Source organism: Artemia sp. Qi Xiang Cuo, chromosome 2, assembly GCF_049724085.1.
Source record: "Artemia sp. Qi Xiang Cuo chromosome 2, ASM4972408v1, whole genome shotgun sequence".
Taxonomy (NCBI): domain Eukaryota; kingdom Metazoa; phylum Arthropoda; class Branchiopoda; order Anostraca; family Artemiidae; genus Artemia; species Artemia sp. Qi Xiang Cuo.
In genome coordinates, this window is record NC_142795.1 from 72187969 (window position 1) to 72205448 (window position 17480).

Consider the following 17480-nt stretch of genomic DNA (forward strand, 5'->3'; position numbering starts at 1 on the left):
TCTTATTTTAGCTTGACGCAACGAGTGGGGAAATGATGTATCACAACAATAATAAAACGTCTTGAAAAGTGGGAATTAAGGCAATGACAGGGATTCTTTGACAGATTTTAGAAGAAATTGGCCCCTTTCCCTTTAATATTTCCAAGATTTAAAGAATAAAAAATGCCACGAAAATGTTTCGCTGCATACTCCTCCTTTAGAGAGAATATTAATTTAAAGCCCATAAATGCGCGCAGTTAAATTGGAAGGGTTTTACTGCTAAGATCATACCAAATGCCCTCGCCTGCCCTACTGGGCTTAGAAATAATATTTCATTGCTCCTACCTTCTATTCTAAATTATTTTAAAAGTAAAATAATTGCTTATTAACTTCACATTTCTACAATCTAATTTGTAATATACTTTAAGTTACTCAGGTTTGCAATTTGAACTAGTTGATTTTCTGGAAATTTCTGAAATTACTCTGATTTTCGAGAAAGACTATGCATGTTAGTTGATAAACTAAGTTCCAGAAAGTTTCGCAATATGCAAGCTTAATTTTTATTTTAAGAATTTTTTTTATTATTTTAAGAATTTAATCTCATGTTATGGAATAAGAAAAACAGAAATCTTACAAGGTATCAGCAAAAAAAATTATGTATATTTGTTTTTTATTCAATTAAATTGAGATTATCTGAAGTTTTTAAAGTGGAGCGGGGGAACTTAATAAGTGAGCTTTTCGACCCAGCAATAAAGTTATTGCGCGCATTGAAGTAATTATCCCCAGATTTCCTATCAGTGGGGAGGGGGTAAGTTGGGACAACTTCTGCCAAAAATACACCTGATACTGCCTGCATGCATAGGCTAATTGTGCTGATTTTCTATAGAAAATAAAAGTTCTAAAAAATACTTACAGCAATTCTAGTTTTTCAAGGCCTCTAAATGCGTCATTTTCAATTTCTGTGATGTTGTTGTGATCTAGTGACCTAGAAATAAAGACGAAACTATGTCGAATAATCTTTTTTAGAAAAAAAGATGGCGTCACTGCTTTTTAGGTTTCTATGCTGTGGAGCCAATTCAGGGGAATGGGTGGGTCATTTTCCCCATAGATTTTTGCCACCCCTAGATTTCGAGAAATATCTCTGTTTTTGGTATTTTCACTGACAAATACCCGTTTTTGTTATTTATGTTGAAGAAAATACCTTTTAGAAAATTAGCACCACACTGTTTTTATGCATTACATTAGATCTATGCTTATATTAAGTCCAATAATTTTTCTTCTGAAAAAAAAGAAGACGTTTCTGTTTTACATGCTTCTATGAGTTATCAAAACATTTATGTGCGTGCAAAAACGAGCATAAAAATGCATGGTTCACGGGAGAAAAGAGCCCCAACGGAGATTACTCTTTCTATGTTTTAAAAAGAGCATAAACAAGCAATAACAAATTTAATTTGGACATTAATCTAACAGAATCGCACTAAAATTACAGAAATTGATGTCGAAAACAGTGGTGTCACTTCCCAAAACTCTTCCCGAAGCCGCTTGTCTTTTACGAAAAAAAACAAACATATGACGCGTAACAAACTTAACCACAAACATAAGTTCTTGGATCAAGACATAAATGGCTCACACAGGAAGAAAAAGTCCCCAAGAAAAAGCCCAGCACATAGGATTTGCACTAAGATTCCAGAAACTGACTGTAAAAAAATAGTGTTTGTCATTCCCCAAAGTACCTCCAACCATCGCTAGTCTTTTAAAGGAAAAAATGGATACCAGCTATTTTTTCAAAATACCATGAATTTGTTTTTACAAGGAACTTTTATAATTAAGATTAATGGAAATAATAATTACCATTCCTTAGCCAGATTAAAACATTGATTCTTTCTCACTTAAGAGTTGTTTTTTTTTTAAGCACGCTTTTAAGCTTTCGGTTACTGTTAGTTAGGGATCGTTCTTTATTAGGTTGTCCCTAAGGGGACAACAATGATGGTAAGAGAAAAAAGGTAACCAACAAAAAGGGAATTTTTTTTATCAGCCAACTAAACCAAGATAAATGTAAGGTTACGGTAATAAAGCACAATACCTTTGATGGCACTGTCTGTTGTACAGTTATTATTAAATATTAAACTCAAATACGTTCGATATTGATGAATATTTTTTCTTCGTAATAAGCTACGTTTTTGTATTCTTGTTTTAAAAAAAAGTTGACTGTAAGAGCCGGGATGAACTAACAGGAAAATATGTCTGCAAATTATATCTTAGACTATGTCTGGAGCTGTCTTGTACGTCGATAGATAGCAGGACTTTTTATATAATTTGTGGGTTTTATTTTAACTTCAAGCTTGAAAAAGGGGTGGTGATAATTTTAATGGTGAAAACTATGTTTGAAAAGCCTCTCTTTCGGCCTGGCAGTACTATCTTTTATGGTATAAAGTCAGTTTTATTAGCAGCTTTTTTTTTTATCAAAGTAGCTGCTCTTTCAAACTTGACATCTTCCTGATTTTCTATGAACCTTCGTTCAACCTTCTCTCTGATAGGTCAATCATAGTTACGTTAGGAGCAGACCAACTAGAACCATGAAGGGACACATTATATTGACTGTGTACATGTGTCAAATTCTGTTTTTATTGTCAAGTCCATATTTACAATGTGTCATTCAGATGAGTGTCTAGTTGACTTAACATTCATCCAGACATCAAAATCCAGGTAGTTCCGTTCACATGCAAAATTCGGTGCATGGCTGCAACATGTTGTAGTAACTTGTGCTGCAGCTTTGCAGCAAAAGGAAGTTTGGAGCAAAATTTTGAAAGAAGACGGTATGTTGTGATACCCCCTTCCCTTACCAATACACAAGAGAGTCCCTAGTTAATCCCATGGTCAGATCTATGTAACTAACAGAGTTAAAAATTGGGGAAAAGGGAAAAATAATCTAGAAAAGTTTAAGAGCAATGGTTTAAGGAGATAAACTTAAATAATACATGCTTTAGAGAGAAGATAGGCAGCAAGCAAGAAAATAATCAAAAGTATCAGAGAAGAAATAATTGTTTTAAGTCGTCTATAGAGAAGGTAGAAAGCTGAATGCTCACAGTTTTCTGAGATTGCTGAAGGAAGCAAAGGAAGGAACGTCTTGCAGCTCATTACCATCCAAATCCCTAAAAGAAAATAAATAATAAGAGCTATGACTTCTTTCCTTCTTGAAAAAAAAGATTACTATTGATGCCAAGAGCTTGAACAAATATAAATAAGTATTATTAAATAATTCCTAACACAAAAATCATAAAAAAAGCATGTAAAAAATGCTATTTGAGGGGAAATGTTGAAGAATAGACAAGTAGGCCTATATTGTTTTCAAGCTGAAACACTTCGTATTTTATCAAGACGATCGTTTCTTACTAAATTACTATCCATTTGAAGCAGAGTCTTCAGTGAAAGCTCAAAACTATAAGATTGATTTTTTTATAGGGAACCTGCAATTAAAAGAGAAAACGCCTGAAAATTAACTTACAGATCAGGGTGAGCCTTGTTGAAAATTGCAAAATAAGATTCAACATTTCTCAGAACTCTAAACCGAGATTTGAGCAATATGTGTGCAAATCTTTGAAATTTCACATGTTACCCCTGAAGACGATCAAGAATATGTTTTTATTTTTCTCTGTAAGTGTCCTTGAAAATCCTTCAGATCAGTATGAAGAGAGAAGTTACCCAACCCCCCCCTTCAAATTGAGAGAAGATATTTAGACTGAGCGTGCAATGTGGGTGCTATGGGGGTGGCAGCTCCTTTCTTATTTCACAATTTTTGTAGCGTCCAAGACTTGATTAGTACCCTTTGCTATTCTTGACATATTGCAGATGCGCTCTTTTGATAGTTTGGATATGACAGTGTCTTCTGATTTATTTCAACGTACTCCCGACAGTTATCTAAAGTTTCTATTTAATACCTTTAGCCATTGCTGATATTTTACGGATACGCCCTTTTGACAACCTGGATGCAACTAGTTTCCTTCGATCTAGTTCAACATCACCCTCAACATTCTTTGAAAGTTTCAAATTAATACCCTTAACCATTCCTAAAAATATTGCAAGTATGCCCTTTTGAAAGCCTGGATGCCCATAGTATCTTTTGATTTAGTTCATTATCCCCCTAAGCATTCCCTTTAAATTCCAACTTAATATCCTGGACCGTTCCTGATATACTGCAGATCCACCATTTTCAAAGCGTGGATGAACATAGCATCTTTCGATTTTCTAAAACATCCCCCTTACCATTCACTAAAAGTTTTAACCTAGTACCTCTAGCCATTCCTGATATATTGTAGGTGTACCGTTTTGACAACCTGGATGCACTTAACGCTCTTTAATTTGGTTCAACATTCCTCTCAATATTCGCTGAAGGTTTTAGCTTATTACCATTAGCCATTCCTGAGATATTTTAGATACAGGGTTTTGACAACCTGAATGCACATAATGTCTTCGAATATAGTTCGACATTCCCTAAAAGTTTCAACTTAGCACCATTAGTCCTTCCAGAGATAATGCAGATACGCCCTTTTGACAGCTAGGATGTGCATAGTGTCATTTTATATATTTCAACATCTCCCTCAACATTAACTGAACTTTTTAGCTACTCCTGAGATATAGAAGATATACCCTTTTGACAGCATGGATGAAGGTAGTATCTTTTGATTTAGTTCACCCCCCCCCCCAAAAAAAGAAACCTTGATAATTTTAACGTTATGGCATTAACTTTTCTGTAGCTATTGGACATACGCCCTTTTGACAACCAGGAATATACATAGTGTCTTTTGATTTAGTTCAACTTTCATCTCAATAGTCACTGAAAGTTTCAACTTAATGCGTTTAGCTGTTCCTGAGATATTACAGATATGCCCTTCTGACAAATTGAATGCGTGTAGTGTCTTTTGATTTAGTTCAACTTCTTCCTCAGCATTTCCTGAAAGTTTCAGTTTTAAACCCTTAGTCCTTGCTGAGATGTTGTACAAGGCCCCCTTTCATAGGCAGCGCAATAACGCTGCCTAAGTAAAGAGCGATTTGGACACCGTGTATTATTTGTTTAGACCGGGGCACTTCGTATCGAAGGAGTTGTCGTAAAACTTCAGAAAGGGCTCATTCGATTGGAAATTGAAAGGGCTATTGCCCTTTCTAATAGTCAAAAGAGATTGGAGGGCAGCTAACCCCCCTCCCATGCCCGCCATTTCCCCAAACACATTCAATCAAAATTTTGAGATAGCTATTTTGTTCAATGTAGTTGAAAGATCAATAAATTATGTCTTTGAGGATGAGACCCCCCCTCTCCCAGACACAACCCTCAGGGCAAGAGTAGTAAGTTATGCCCTGGGGCCATTTAAGGTTTATATAGAAAGGATGATCGTATAAACTTCGGAAGGGGCTCATTGGATTGCAAACCAGAAGTTTTAGTGCCCTTTTTGAGTAATCTTTGAGAATAGTCATAGCCTTTGAGAATGATGACCCCCCTACAGCCCCTCAGGACAAGGGTTGTAAGTTATGCTCTTGGGGCATATAATGTATATATAGAAAGGGTGATCGTATAAATTTTGGAGGGGATTCATTGAATTGATAATCAGAAGTTCTAGTTCCCCCAAAATGGCCCTCTGGGGGCATATAAGGTATATATATATATATATATATATATATATATATATATATATATATATATATATATATATATATAGCAAGGGTGATCGTATAAACTTCAGAGGGGATTCATTGGATTGGATTTGGAATCAGAAGTTCGAATGCCCTTTTTAAGATTCAGAGTGATCGGAGAGTAGACACCCCCTCCCACACCTCATATTTTCCAAAATGCATCTGATAGAAATTTTGAGATGGTCAATTTTTCTGTTAGAAACTTGGAAAAGATCTCATTCGATTGGAATATGAAAAGGCTAGTACCCTTCTTCATAGTTGAGAGGGATGGGAGGGCAACTGACCCCCCTCCCATGCCCACCATTTCTCCAAAGCCATCCAATCGAAATTTTTAGATAGCCTTTTTGCTCAACGTAATTGAAAAGCTCGGAAATTATGTCTGTGAGAATGACAACACCCCCCCCCTCCAGAGGCCGCAGGGCAAGGGTTGTAAGTTATGCCCTGGGGTTAAATAAGGTTTATATAGAAAGAGTGATCGTATAAACTTCGGATGGGGCTCATTGGATTGGTAATCAGAAGTTCTAGTGTCCTTTTTAGGATTCAAAGTCAACAGAGGGTGGATAACCCCTTCCCCCCCCCACAAACCTCGTTTTTTCCGAACTACATCTGAATGAAATTTTGAGATAGTCATTGTTGTCAAAGAAACTTCGAAAACAGCTCATTCGATTGGAAATTGAAAGAGCAAGTGCCGTTTTTTATAGTCGAAAGTGATTGATGGGCAACTAAACCCCCTCCAACGCCCACCATTTCTCCCAATAAATCCAATAAAATTTTCTTTATTTATAAAAATTTTGAGATAGCCATTTTGTTCAACATAGTTGAAAGGCCTGGAAGTTATGTCTTTGAGAATGAAAACCCCCCACAGCCCTCAGGGCCAGGGTTGTAAGTTATGCCCTGGGAGCATATAAGGTATTTAAAAAAAAGGTGATCATATTAACTTTGGAGGGGGCAAATTGGATTGGTAATCAGAAGTTCCAGTGCTCTTTTCAAGATTCAGAGTGATTTGAGAGTGGATAGCCCCCAAACCTCATATTTTCCTGAGGTGCATCTGATTTTAATTTTGAGATGTCTATTTTCTGTCATAGAAACTTCGAAAACAGCTCATTTGATTGGAAATTGGCCAGTCCCCTTTTTAATAGTCGAAAGCGACTGGATCGCAATTAACCCATCTCCCGCACCCACCATTTCCCCGAGCACATCTAATTGAAATTTTGAGACAGCCATTTTGTTTAACGTAATCGAAATTTCCGGAAATTATGTCTTTGAGGATGGCAACCCCTCCCTCCCTGGGTGCATATAAGGTATATGTAGAAAGGGTGATCGCATAAACTTTGGGGGGGGGGGGGGCTCATTGGATTCGTAGACGGAGAGTGATCGGAGGGTGGATACCCTTCCCCCCACTTCTTGTTTTCCCGAAATGTATCTGATAGAACTCTTGAGATATCTATTTGTTGTCGTAGTAACCTCGAAAACAGCTCATTCAATTGGAAATTGAAAGGGCCAGTGCCATTTTTAATAGTCGAAAGTGATTGGAGGGCAACTAATCCTCCTCCCGCACCCACCATTTCCCCAAACAAATCTAATAAAAATTTTGAGATAGTCATTTTGTTGTATGATAACCCCATCAGAGCCCTCAGGGCAAGGGTTGTAAGTTAAGCCCTGGGGGGCATATAAGATTTTTATAGAAAGCGTTGTCGTAGAAACTTCAAAAAAGGCTCAGTCGATTGTAAATTAAAAGGGCTAATGAGCTATTTATTAGTCAAAAAGTGGGAAGGCAACAAGCCCCCCCCCCACGCCCATCAATTGCCAAAACATACCTAATCAAAAATTTGAAGATAGTCATTTTGTTTAGTGTAGTTGAAAGGTCTGGAAATTATGTCTTTGATAACCCTCATACCTTCTCAAGACCAGAACATAATCTACACTTCACTAAAAAAGAAAAAAAAAGGCTGTTGATTGTCAGTTTAGTATACATATACTGATATACATTCCTTAAGGTTTTATTAATATTTAATTTATTAAAATTAAAAAGTGAAAACATTTTAAATACATTTTGTTAATTTAAATCATACAATAAATAACCGAGTCAAACTCAAAACGAGCAAAAATTAACATGAGTAGCTGACAACCCCCATGCCTTCTCAAGACCAGAACATAATTTGTACTTTACTGAAAACAAAATACATTTTAAATGTTTTCACTTTGTTTTTACTTGTTTAAAATGTTTTTACTAGATATCTGAAAGGGAAAGTCCTCTCCCTTACACTCCAATTACAGCGCAAGAGTTTGGTGCCGTTTGTAAAAGTAACAAGAAATTGCAGTACAAACAGCCCTTCTCTCCTGCCCATTCATTTTCCAAACGCATACAGTCGAAATTTTGAGACAGCCTTTTTTTCAGCATAGTAGAACGGTCCAACAATTATTTTTTTAGGGGTATTAGGCGTGTCAACCCCCCCCCTCCCCACAATTATATAATTGACTCATTATGTTTTAAAATTAGGTTTGTTTTAAAATAAATCAAAAGGCATAGTGTTATATGGTTGCCAATAAGACACCTCAGCAGTATATCGAGAACGACCGGGGGGGGGGGCATTAAGTTGAAACTTTTGGGGATACTACTAATACTACTTCTGCTGGTACAACTTAAATAAATAAAAAGAATCTAAGTGTAGCCATGTTGTCAAAGAGCATAGATAGAATATTTTGGGAATTATATTAAGTTTTATTTTTCAGGTCAACTTCAGAAGCTATAAAATTAAATTAAAAGATACTGTTTGTGTCAGGATTAAAAATTGTTGAAAAAGTTCCTCTATCGTACAAACTGTCACGCATATTATGAATTCTTATAGAAGAAAACTGAAAAAGTTTACAATTTTTTTCCATGAAAAAGGCTATGTCAATAAAAAACGAACAGAAATTAATAAAAAAAATTGTCCCACAAAACAAGTTTTTCAAAGAAAAGTAAAGAGCTTTATTAAGCCTAGAATGAGCAGAAATAAAACCAAATAATCTTCCAAGCGTAAAATTACCACAAATAACTATCAATGAAAAAATGAAACACAAGACGAACAGAAATTACATTAAATAGCCGAGTCAAACTCAAAACGAGCAACAAATAAAATGAATAGGGATGATAACCCCTATGATTCTCAAGACCAGAACAGAATTTGAGCTTTACTGAAAACACAATACGTTTGAATTTTTTTCACCTTTCTTACTTTCATAAATGAAAATTTATCAAAACCTTGACGAAGAAATGTAAGTATATGTCAATTTAACTGACAATCTACGGTCATTTATTTGTTGTTTTTTTTTTCAAAGTGGCAAAAGATATGCAGATATCTAAATTGCAATATGACGTCGATCACAGTTCATCCCCCTTATATGAAAAGGTTTGACAGAATCAGTGAATTTTATGAACCAAATTAAAAAAAAAGAATATTTGTTTGAACTACATAATGTATACAAAGCTCAAGATAAATCAGACTTCCAATAGGATAATCTTTACTAGTTACAAGCTGAGTTAAAATTGGAAAAGGAGGGAAAAGCAATCATAAGAAGAATAGACAAATATTACTTCTGAAAGAATAACGTAAGCATTAATTTGCAAACGATTTGAAAATAATGACTTAGATTTTTTTTTTGTAACTGAAGGATTGAGACGAAGAATGTTCAGACGCACTAATCGACTTATGTTTGCAAATCACATTAGATTATTAATCATTTTTCGCAGCATAGCCGGGGAGTTTTAAAGGGAACAGCCGAACAGTTAGAGGAAAGGGATAGGAAAAGATTAGCGTATCATATCATAAATAAGCCATGCATTCAAATTTGAATTTTTTTTAAGGATGAGGCCGTTATTTTCAATAGGATAAAACGTCCTCCTTCTCAAAATATTTTTAGCTGCGCCCAATGTCACTAATGGCACTCCTTTCTTTGTCTCACTAATAAGAACTCTCTCACTCTCATTAGTGGCCAGGACCTTTTCTGACACCCAAAGCTGTCTCAGTGAGTATTATAATTCATTCCTCTATTACTATAGCCATATTCGGCGTTTTGCTCAGAAGCGCACGCATTTAAGTTGATTTATTCATTCAAATGCTGCTTTTCCAGTGATACTTGATATGGTGTAAGGTCAGTTGATCTCATAGATATTCTGCTACTTCGTCAGTTTAGCCGTTGCACAATTCAAGCTAAAAATTTTCTCTTTCGTTTCTATTGCACCAATATTCACTTATTCCGATATAACAAACTGATTGTTCCTCTACATGTTCCAATTTTAAAGCACAAAGGACAGTGGAAACAAAATCGGACTGATTAAACTGATTAAGTGAAAACTTACTCAACCATATACTTCTTGAAACAAAAAAGTCCAGTTTTAATGAAAAGGACCTTCATATGTAAAAATGCAATTTTAGGTTCTAACCAACACCAAATTAAAAAAAAGAACGTTGGTGAAAAATCAACAAAAAGAGCTAAAAAAGATGGCACCAAAACGTTTAAGGTGAAGAAGATATAGCTCTGCTTTGAAGGTGTGATTGTCTTTGAGAATCAAAATATTGTTAACGTTTGAATTGTTCGGACAAAAAGGGTTATCAAATTTAACAAATTAATTTTGCTTGTCTGTTTTCACAGGTCAAAGTTGTTATATAGACGAAAATCTGGTACTATCCTCAAACGTTCATCATTTTGAAGAAAAATTGAAAATCGCGGTTCACAGGCATGAAAAGAACTAAAATGGGTACAGTGGGCAGAACTATTTTATTTTGATATTTTTTGGTGCTTTACAGGTTTTTTTTTACAGATTTTGCTGAAGCTGCGTGGTAAAGGTAAAAGGTAAAGAATACGGTATTGGATTGTGCAAGTCCTACCGGCGGTTCTGATCTCCATTTTATGGCCCTTCAGCTAGGAAGCGCAATGGGAGGAGGGCTGAGGGCCAGCCATCCTGTACTTTCGCACACCCTTCCTATTTATTTTCTCCAGGTACCCGTTTAGAGCTGGGTCGACTCTGGCTGAGCTCACAGAGTCACGCCATTGACACCCGTTTCAAACCCAAGAACCAACGACACCAAGACTCGGACCCTTGTCCTGAGGGACAAGTCTAGCGAGAGGGTTCGAAGTCTAGCGAGCTTTTTGAAACTAGCTAAGCTATTTTCAATTATGATTATTCCTTTGTTTTTATGTCTTTATTTAAATATGTAGTCTCTTGATCGAAATACAGTATCAATTAATTGCATTTTAAAGTGAAGTAAATTTGGCGGTTGCCATAACTTGGAATCTTATCCCTACTTCAACGAATTCTCATGTATAGTTGTACTCGTAGGCTAGCTATTTTGCCGGCAAGGTCAGCGAGCCTATGGGTGTCATTATAATATGCGAATGCATTAATTCACCCATCAAAATATACTTATTTGCAACTATGAGTTATGAAATACGATTCTATTTTTATCTCTTTTAATTAAAAACGCAATTAAAATCTTGATGTTAATCAAGGTATGCAGTTCAACACTCAACAGAAAGAAATAAAAACAAATATAAATAAATGACACATGTATTGAGATTTATTATTGCAATTCTTTTGCTGTCACTCACGTTATGATATATTTACAAAACTAATTCTGCTGTTCCAAATCAAGAACAATAAAAGATAGAAAAAATTTGTGGGACATGACATACGGTATTTATTATTCTATTCTGGATTGTAAACACTTCTGATGATTTAATAGCATCTTACAATTTTTTTGGTACACAATACTGACATTGAAATGCAAAGACTGGTGATAACAAAACAACTGCAATAGGATCTTATACTTGTGTTAAGTAGAAATAATTAGGCAGAATCCTCTATCAAACAGTTCGTGGTAACGAACTGTAAGTAAGGAGCGACCCGGCTCAATGGTAACCGAAACTCTAAAAAACGGAATTTTGGTACCAATAGATACATCAAAAGAATCAAATTTTAATTCTGATTTCAAATATGTAAGTTTCATCAAGTTTAATATTACCCATCAAAAGTTACGCGCCTGAGAAAATTTGGATGATTTTCGAAAAAAGGGAGAAAGACACCCTAAAAATTATAGAACCTTAATGACAATCATACCATCATATGCTGCGTATCAGAGAACCCTACTGTAGAGGTTTAAAGCCCCTATCTGCAAAAATGTGAAATTTTGCATTTTTTTGTCAGAAGAAGGATCACGGATGCGTGTTTATTTGTTTTTTTTTTCCAGGGGTGATCGTATCGACCCAGCGGTCTTTGAATATCTTCGGAGGGCTCATTGGAATGGAAATTAAAAGTTTTATTGGCCTGTTTAGGCAACCAAAATAAATAGAGGGCAACTAGCCCCCCTCCCACGCTCATATTTTTCTCAAAATCTCCCAATTAAAATTCTGAGATGGCCATTTCGTTCAGCATAGTCGAAAATCTAATAAATATGTATATTACTATGACTTAAACCACAACAGTACCCAGGGGACGTGCTGCAACTTATGAACTTTGCCCAATGCTTACATATTGTATTGGTTATTGGGAAGTGTACAGACATTTTCAGGAAGAATTTTTTTCTGGTGGGGGGGGCTGGAGGAGGGGGTTACTTGGGAGAATCTTTCCGTGGAGGATGTTTCTTTGGGGCAAGGGACATTTCTATGAAGGGGGCACCAGATTTCCAAGCATTATTTAAAAAACGATCAGAAATTAAATTAAAAAAACCCAGTTTTTTCAACTGAAAGTAAAAAGCAATATTAGAACTTAAAATGAACATAACTTATTACGTATATGAGGGGGTTCTCCCCTAAGTCAATACCTCGCTCTTTACGATACAGTGTTTTTTAGTGGTTTAAAAAGAGCTATCTATTCTAATGAAACGGCCTTTGTGATTCTTGGATTTGTGAATTAAACTTTTTTTTAACTTTTAAAATAAAGAACGTGGTATTGACTAGGGGAGAACCCCATCATATACGTAACAACATATACGTAATAAAAAAACAATAAAAAAAACAAGCGATACGGCTCAATAGTAATCGAAACTTTTAAAAACGGATCTTTGATGTCAATAAATGTATTAAGAGAATGGGCTTATAATGCTGATTCTAAATATATAAATTTTATTAAGTTTAGTATTACTCATCAAAGGCTAAGAGCCTGAGAAAATTTACCTGATTTTTTAAAGAGGGGGGAAATATCCCCTAAAAGAGAAAAATTTTAATGAAAATCACACCATCAGATTCAGCGTATCAGAAAACCCTATAACATAGATTTCAAGCTCATATCTGCAAAAATCTGCAACTTTGTATTTTTTGCCAGAAGAAAAATATACGAATATAGAAGTTCGTTAGGTAAGTTAATTTTTAAATTACGTCAGAACCAAATTTAGAGACAGCCATTTAGCAAAAGAAAAGTAAATTTTTTATGCAAATTTTGTTTACTTATTCAATGCCGGCGAGCCAAAATAAAAGCTGCATTAACTAAAAAACGATCAGAAATTAAATAAAAAAAACAAGTTTTTTAAACTGAAAGTAAGGAGCGACATTAAAACTTAAAACGAACAGAAATTATTCCGTATATGAAAGGGGCTGTCCCCTCCTCAACACCTCGCTCTTTACGCTAAAGTTAGACTCTCTCACAACTCTATTTTTGAAAACAATAAAAACTTTAGCGTAAAGAGCGAGGCGTTGAGGGGACAGCCCCTTTCATATACGGAATAATTTCTGTTCGTTTTAAGTTTTAATGTCGCTCCTTACTTTCAGTTTAAAAAACTTGTTTTTTTTATTTAATAGAATTTAATAGCTGTCCCGAATCGTAGAGACAGAGAATTTCTGGAATAAAAGCTCTGATTTGGAAAACAATGGTTTAATGCCCCTCACTCAAGGAGAATCCAACATAATTTTAAGGCAATATGACAAATTGAAGTAATACTCTTTACCTAGACTATAACTTCTATATACCTTTTTCTTTATCCTCAAAGAAAAAAACTCTGTTCAGGATGAGCTTTAAAAGTAAGGAGCGACCCGGCTCAATGGTAACCGAAACTCTAAAAAACAGAATTTTGATACTAATAGATACATCAAAAGAATTATATTTTAATTCTGATTTCAAATATATAAGTTTTATCAAGTTTAATCTTACCTATCAAAAGTTACGAGCCTGAGAAAATTTGGCTGATTTTCGAAAAAAGGGGGAAAGACCCCCTAAAAGTCATGGAACTTTAATGAAAATCACACCATCATATTCAGCGTATCAGAGAACCCTACTGTAGAAGTTTCAAGCTCCTATCTAAAAAAATGTGGAATTTTGCCAGAAGAAAGATCACGGATGCGTGTTCATTTGTTTTTTTTGTTTTTTTTTATTTCCCCAGGGGTGATCGTATCGACCCAGTAGTCCTAGAACATCGTGAGAGTGCTCTCTCATTGGAACGACAATTATAAGTTCTAGTGCCATTTTTAAGTGACCAAAAAAATGGAGGGCAACTAGGCCCCCTCCCACGCTCATTGTTTTCCCAAAGTCAACTGGTCAAAATTTCGAGATATCCATTTTGTCCAGCATGTTCGAAAATATGATAAGTATGTCTTTTAGGATGACTTAATCCCCCGAAGTTCCCGGGAGGAGGGCTGAAAGTTATGAACATTACCCAATGTTAACACATAGTATTGGTTATTGGGAAGTATACAGTACAGACGTTTTCAGGGGAGATTTTTCCTGGTAGTGGGGGGGGGGTCAGGGGTTATGTGGGAGGATCTTTCCATGAAGGAAGTTTTCATGGGGGAAGGGACATTGCTATGAAGGGGACGCCGGACTTCCCAGCATTATTTAAAAAAAGATCAGAAATTAAATATAAAAAAACAAGTTTTTCAACTACAACAGCAGAAACCCCAAAACTTTAAACGAACAGAAAATATTACATATATGATTGGGTTCACCCCCTAGTCAATACCTTACTCTTTAAGTCAAAGATTTTTTAGTACTTTCATGAGAGCTATCTATTCTAATTAACGGCCTTTGTGACTAAGCGGTCATTTTTAAAGAATTGGAACAAAATTCGAACTTTCGCTTAGAGAGCAAGGTATTGACTAGGGGGCGAACCCCCTAATATACGTAATAAAAATATATGAATATAGAAGTTCGTTACGTAAATTAATTCGTAAGCTACGTATATTTATTACTAATAAAAACGTTCGTAAATAAAATGAAACAAGTTTCGAGAAAGCCATTTAACCAAATAAAAGTAAACTAATATGAAAATTTTGTTTTAATTGTTCATGTACTGTGAGCCAAGATCAAAGCCTGCATTTATTCAAAAACGTTCAAAAATTAAATAAAAAAACAAGTTTTTTTAACTGAAAGTAAGGAGCGACATTAAAACTTAAAACGAACAGAAATTATTCCGTATATTAAAGGGGCTGTCCCCTCCTCAACGCCGCGCTCTTTACGCTAAAGTTTGACTTTCTCACAACTCTATTTTTTTTTAAACAATAAAAAACTTTATCGTAAAGAGCGAGGCGTTGAGGAGGGGACAGCTCCATTCATATACGGAATAATTTTGTTCGTTTTAAGTTTTAATGTCGCTCCTTACTTTCAGTTAAAAAAAAAACTGTTTTTTTATTTAATACATATAAAGAATTGGTTTTTTATGGTGATTCTAATTATGTAAACTGGATTAAATTCAAAGTTACCACCAAAAGTTACGAGCCTGGGAAAATTTGCACCATTTTCAAAAAAGGACAAAACACCTCCAAAGGGGTGCGGTATCTTAGTAAAAATTACACCATCAAGGTCAGCGTATAAACAAATCCTGTTGCAGACGGTTCAAACCTCTGTCTACAAAAATACCATTTATTGTATCTTGTGAAACGAATGATTATAGAATGATGTGTGTTTATTTGTTTGTTTTTCTTACTTCATCCCTATGATTTATCGAGTCAACCCACTGGTCCTAGACCATAGAGAGAAGGCATATTCGAAAGAAATTAAAAGTTACAGTGCACTTTTTAAGTAGCAAGCATATTTTTTCATATCGAAGTGGCATTTTCTGCTATTTTATGGCAAAAAAAAAACAATCATTTAATCCTAGAGATTTGGAAAATTAAACAGTTTGTGGTAACTGTTTCTGGCTACCCCTCCATGGAAAATTTTCTTCCCCCCATGAAAAATTCCTCCATGGAAAGATCCTCCCACGTTTTACCTCCCGGCCACCCCCTCCCCCCAAACCACAAAAATCCCTCTGAAAAACGTCTGTATACTTCCGAATAGCCAATACTATATGTAAATAATGGGCAAAGTTCAAAACTTGCAGCCATTCCTCCTGGGACTGTTAGGGGTTAAGTCATCCTCAAAGACATAGTTATTAGATTTTTCGACTATGCTGAACAAAATGGCTATCTCAAAATTTTGACCGGGTGACTTTGGGGAAAATGAGCGTGGGAGGGTGGAAATTAAAAGTTCTAGAGATTTCCCAGCATTATTTAAAAAATATTAGAAATGAAATAAAAAACAAGTTTTTTCAACTGAAAGTAAGGAGCAACATTAAAACTTAAAACGAGCAGAATTATTACGTATATGGTGAAGGGGTCTTCCCGTCGTCAATACCTCGCTTTTTACGCTAAAGTTTTTTTTAGTACTTTTAAAAGAGCTATTTATTAAACTGCCTTCGTGATTCAGGAATTATTCTTAAAGAATTGGGACGAAATTCGAACTTTAGGGTAAAGAGCGAGGTATTGATGAGGTAGCGGTCCCCCTCATACACGTGTCCGTTTTATGTTTTAAATCTGCTCCTTACTTTCAGTTGAAAAATTTGTTTTTTTTTTCTATTTTCATGAACACTGGTGTATACTTGCGCATCAGCTATTAGGAAGAAGAGCCAGTGGATCTTTGTATAGTTCGGGAGGGGGTGTTGCCTAAGGCCTCAAAAAGTGAATTTTTATGAAATATTAAATTCATATGCCTACCGTTACAAATGGGAAGACTTGGGGGACGATCATGGGTGCCACTAGGAAACTTCCCAGAGGAGGTACGAGCGCTATCAGGAGCTTTGTTTTTACCAAGATTTAAATAGGAATGTTTCTTATTTTCCTTTTTATATACATTTTTCAATGTTATCTTGTTCTCTGGGGAGAAAAGGTTTAGAGATAAATAGAGAATGAGATTTGAAAGGAACTAGAAATTAAACTATAATCTAAATTCATTCCTGGGAATATTTTTGGACTAAGCCGGGTTACATGGGTGCTGCAAGGTGATTACTCCCTTTTCTTCTAGAATTTTTTTTTGTTACATTAATGTGCTTGCCAGAATAAATGGTCGGGATAAATGGAGCTCTCTCTCTCTTTCTCTCTCTCTCTCTCTCTATCTCTCTCTCTCTCTCTCTCTCTCTCTATCTCTCTATCTATATATATATCTATATATAAATCTCTCTCGAAAAAAATATATATATATATATATATATATATATATATATATATATATATATATATATATATATATATATATATATATATATATATATATATATATATATATATATATATATATATATATATATATATATATATATATATATATATATATATATATATATATATAAGCTGTATTAACTTTTACAGATACTTAAAACCGGTTTGTTCTCGATTGTGTACCATTATCTGCACAAGTACCTTTTTTTTCTTCTACACTTTCATTTTTGACTCGTTCTGATTCTCGTTTCCACTCATCTTTTAACTGCATATTTCTATGTTCTTGAGTTTCGTTTTTGACTTGTTCTAATATTTTAGCTACATATCTCTTTTATGTTTATTTTTGTTGGTCATTGCTTCAGACACTTTTTCAG

The 17480-nt window shown here is 34.9% G+C and overlaps 1 protein-coding gene across 1 annotated transcript in view; it reads right to left on the minus strand.

Moving 5' to 3' along the window:
* Nucleotides 1-888: 888 nt before the first annotated feature.
* The window catches only part of LOC148955582 (amphoterin-induced protein 3-like), an 89525-nt gene continuing 72933 nt past the window's right edge, over nt 889-17480 (minus strand). The window contains exons 3-4 of the mRNA XM_089108258.1: nt 3066-3131; nt 889-964 (exon numbers count right to left, since the gene is read on the minus strand). Coding sequence (XP_088964384.1) covers nt 889-964; nt 3066-3131 — 142 coding nt within the window. The remainder of the gene's footprint in view (nt 965-3065; nt 3132-17480) is intronic.